The sequence below is a fragment of the Aplysia californica genome, unplaced genomic scaffold (genome assembly GCF_000002075.1).
Source record: "Aplysia californica isolate F4 #8 unplaced genomic scaffold, AplCal3.0 scaffold01154, whole genome shotgun sequence".
Classification (NCBI taxonomy): Eukaryota; Metazoa; Mollusca; class Gastropoda; order Aplysiida; family Aplysiidae; genus Aplysia; species Aplysia californica.
This window is the reverse complement of record NW_004798424.1, coordinates 97,964-99,484: the sequence shown is the minus strand read 5'-3', so window position 1 is coordinate 99,484 and position 1,521 is coordinate 97,964. Positions and strand designations below refer to the sequence as shown.

The 1,521-nt window shown below is 47.9% G+C and overlaps 1 protein-coding gene across 1 annotated transcript in view; it reads right to left on the bottom strand.

Moving 5' to 3' along the window:
* Window positions 1-595: 595 nt before the first annotated feature.
* LOC101861924 (metabotropic glutamate receptor 5-like) overlaps window positions 596-1,521 on the bottom strand; it is a 5,920-nt gene continuing 4,994 nt past the window's right edge. Inside the window, exon 2 of the mRNA XM_005111956.3 lies at window positions 596-1,129. Within this exon, the coding sequence (XP_005112013.3) occupies window positions 596-1,129 (534 nt within the window). The remainder of the gene's footprint in view (window positions 1,130-1,521) is intronic.

Sequence of the window (1,521 nt, the reverse complement as noted above, 5' to 3'; positions counted from 1 at the left end):
AGATGAGTTTACGTGAGAGGGGGGGCAGAGGGCAACTCGATTCTTTTTCTGGTGGAAGATGATGGCAAGGACACGAAAAAGTTTAATATGTCCCCCCGCACTCATTTGACCCTGTGCAGTTGCGAGCGCCGTAAAACACTTACCCCCCAAAAATCGTACTCTTTTTCATAGTCTATAACGGAGTGTGTGGTGAGGCGGTTGGGCGCTTCGCTGTCGCACGGAGAAGACACGAGTTCGAATCCCGAATGGGGAGAATATGTTTATCTAGTGTCTTGACCTTTCTGCTAGGATGTTGTATGCCTCTTAGGCTGGGGTCGCCTGGACAAGCAAGCTCGGTTTCCCCTTCTGAATGATCTAAATTGTGTTGATGTGGGCATAAAACGCCCTCATTTTAAAAAAAGAGTCTAAAGAACTATTTGCAGGTAGCTGGAAGGGGCACTCATGCTTTTTTTTTTACTTGACTATGCGTGTCCACCAGTCGTGCTTTTACTCTGCATTAAGTGATAGTTATTTTATTGATGAGCTTCTCTATACCATACTATACTACTCGCTCTCTCTCTCTCTCTCTCTCTCTCTCTCTAGATGCACTGTCTTGTCACGTGGTTTCCACCTGGGCTGGCGGCTGATTACAACCCGAATGCCACATCGGTGCCACCCTGTTACTAGGCAACGGCCTCGGACCATCAGACGGGGCGGAGTTAGCCGTACTCTGAAAACGGCTGACGACAAAAGTGTCAACGGGCACGTAGAGCGCCGCATAGATCTTGGGCACAAACAGAAAGATCAGCGCCACGCTATGATTTAACAGCAGGGCTAAAGATAGTAACAACACACGCACAAACTCCCTAGAGGCTGTGAAGTACGTCGGCATAAAGGCCAGCCATATAACCAGGGTTGTGGACACGCACATGGACGTGAAGCGGGACTCGTTGAAGTTGTCTGGGAGTTGGCGCGTTTTGAAGGCGAACACGGAGCAAAGGGAGACCAGCACGAGGTTGTAGGCCAGGAAGGAAACCAGGCCGGGCAGGGTGAGGTCACATGAGAGCTCCACCAGCTTGACGGTCGCCACAGGTTGTCTGCGCCTTGCCGTGGGCCGGTACGTCACGTACACCACCGCACAGAGCAGCACCTGGGGGGGGGGGAGAGGGGGGAGACGAGGGAGTAATATTATTTAATATATCATTATATCAGCTAGAATATATCACTTTTGGTCACTTTTAAGGACAAGCGGGCTACCCCAGAGTCCGGGTGTTTCCAGAAATCTTGACCTTACTCCAAGAGTGGACATTGCCCTACCAATAGGAGAAATTTGGTTTCATTGGTGTGCATATTTGTTTGGTTATAATTATAGAGGAAACTCTTTTTTGTCTTTTAAAGAAACTGAACATGGGGCAAAAACTTTATCGTCGATTTTCTCAAAACAGCATTTTTCGGGATAGACCCCTTGTGCTTAAAAGCGACCATTTGTTTGCTTACGTTTGGGTTTTGTTTTTGTTTGTTTGTTTGTTTGTTTGTTTGTTT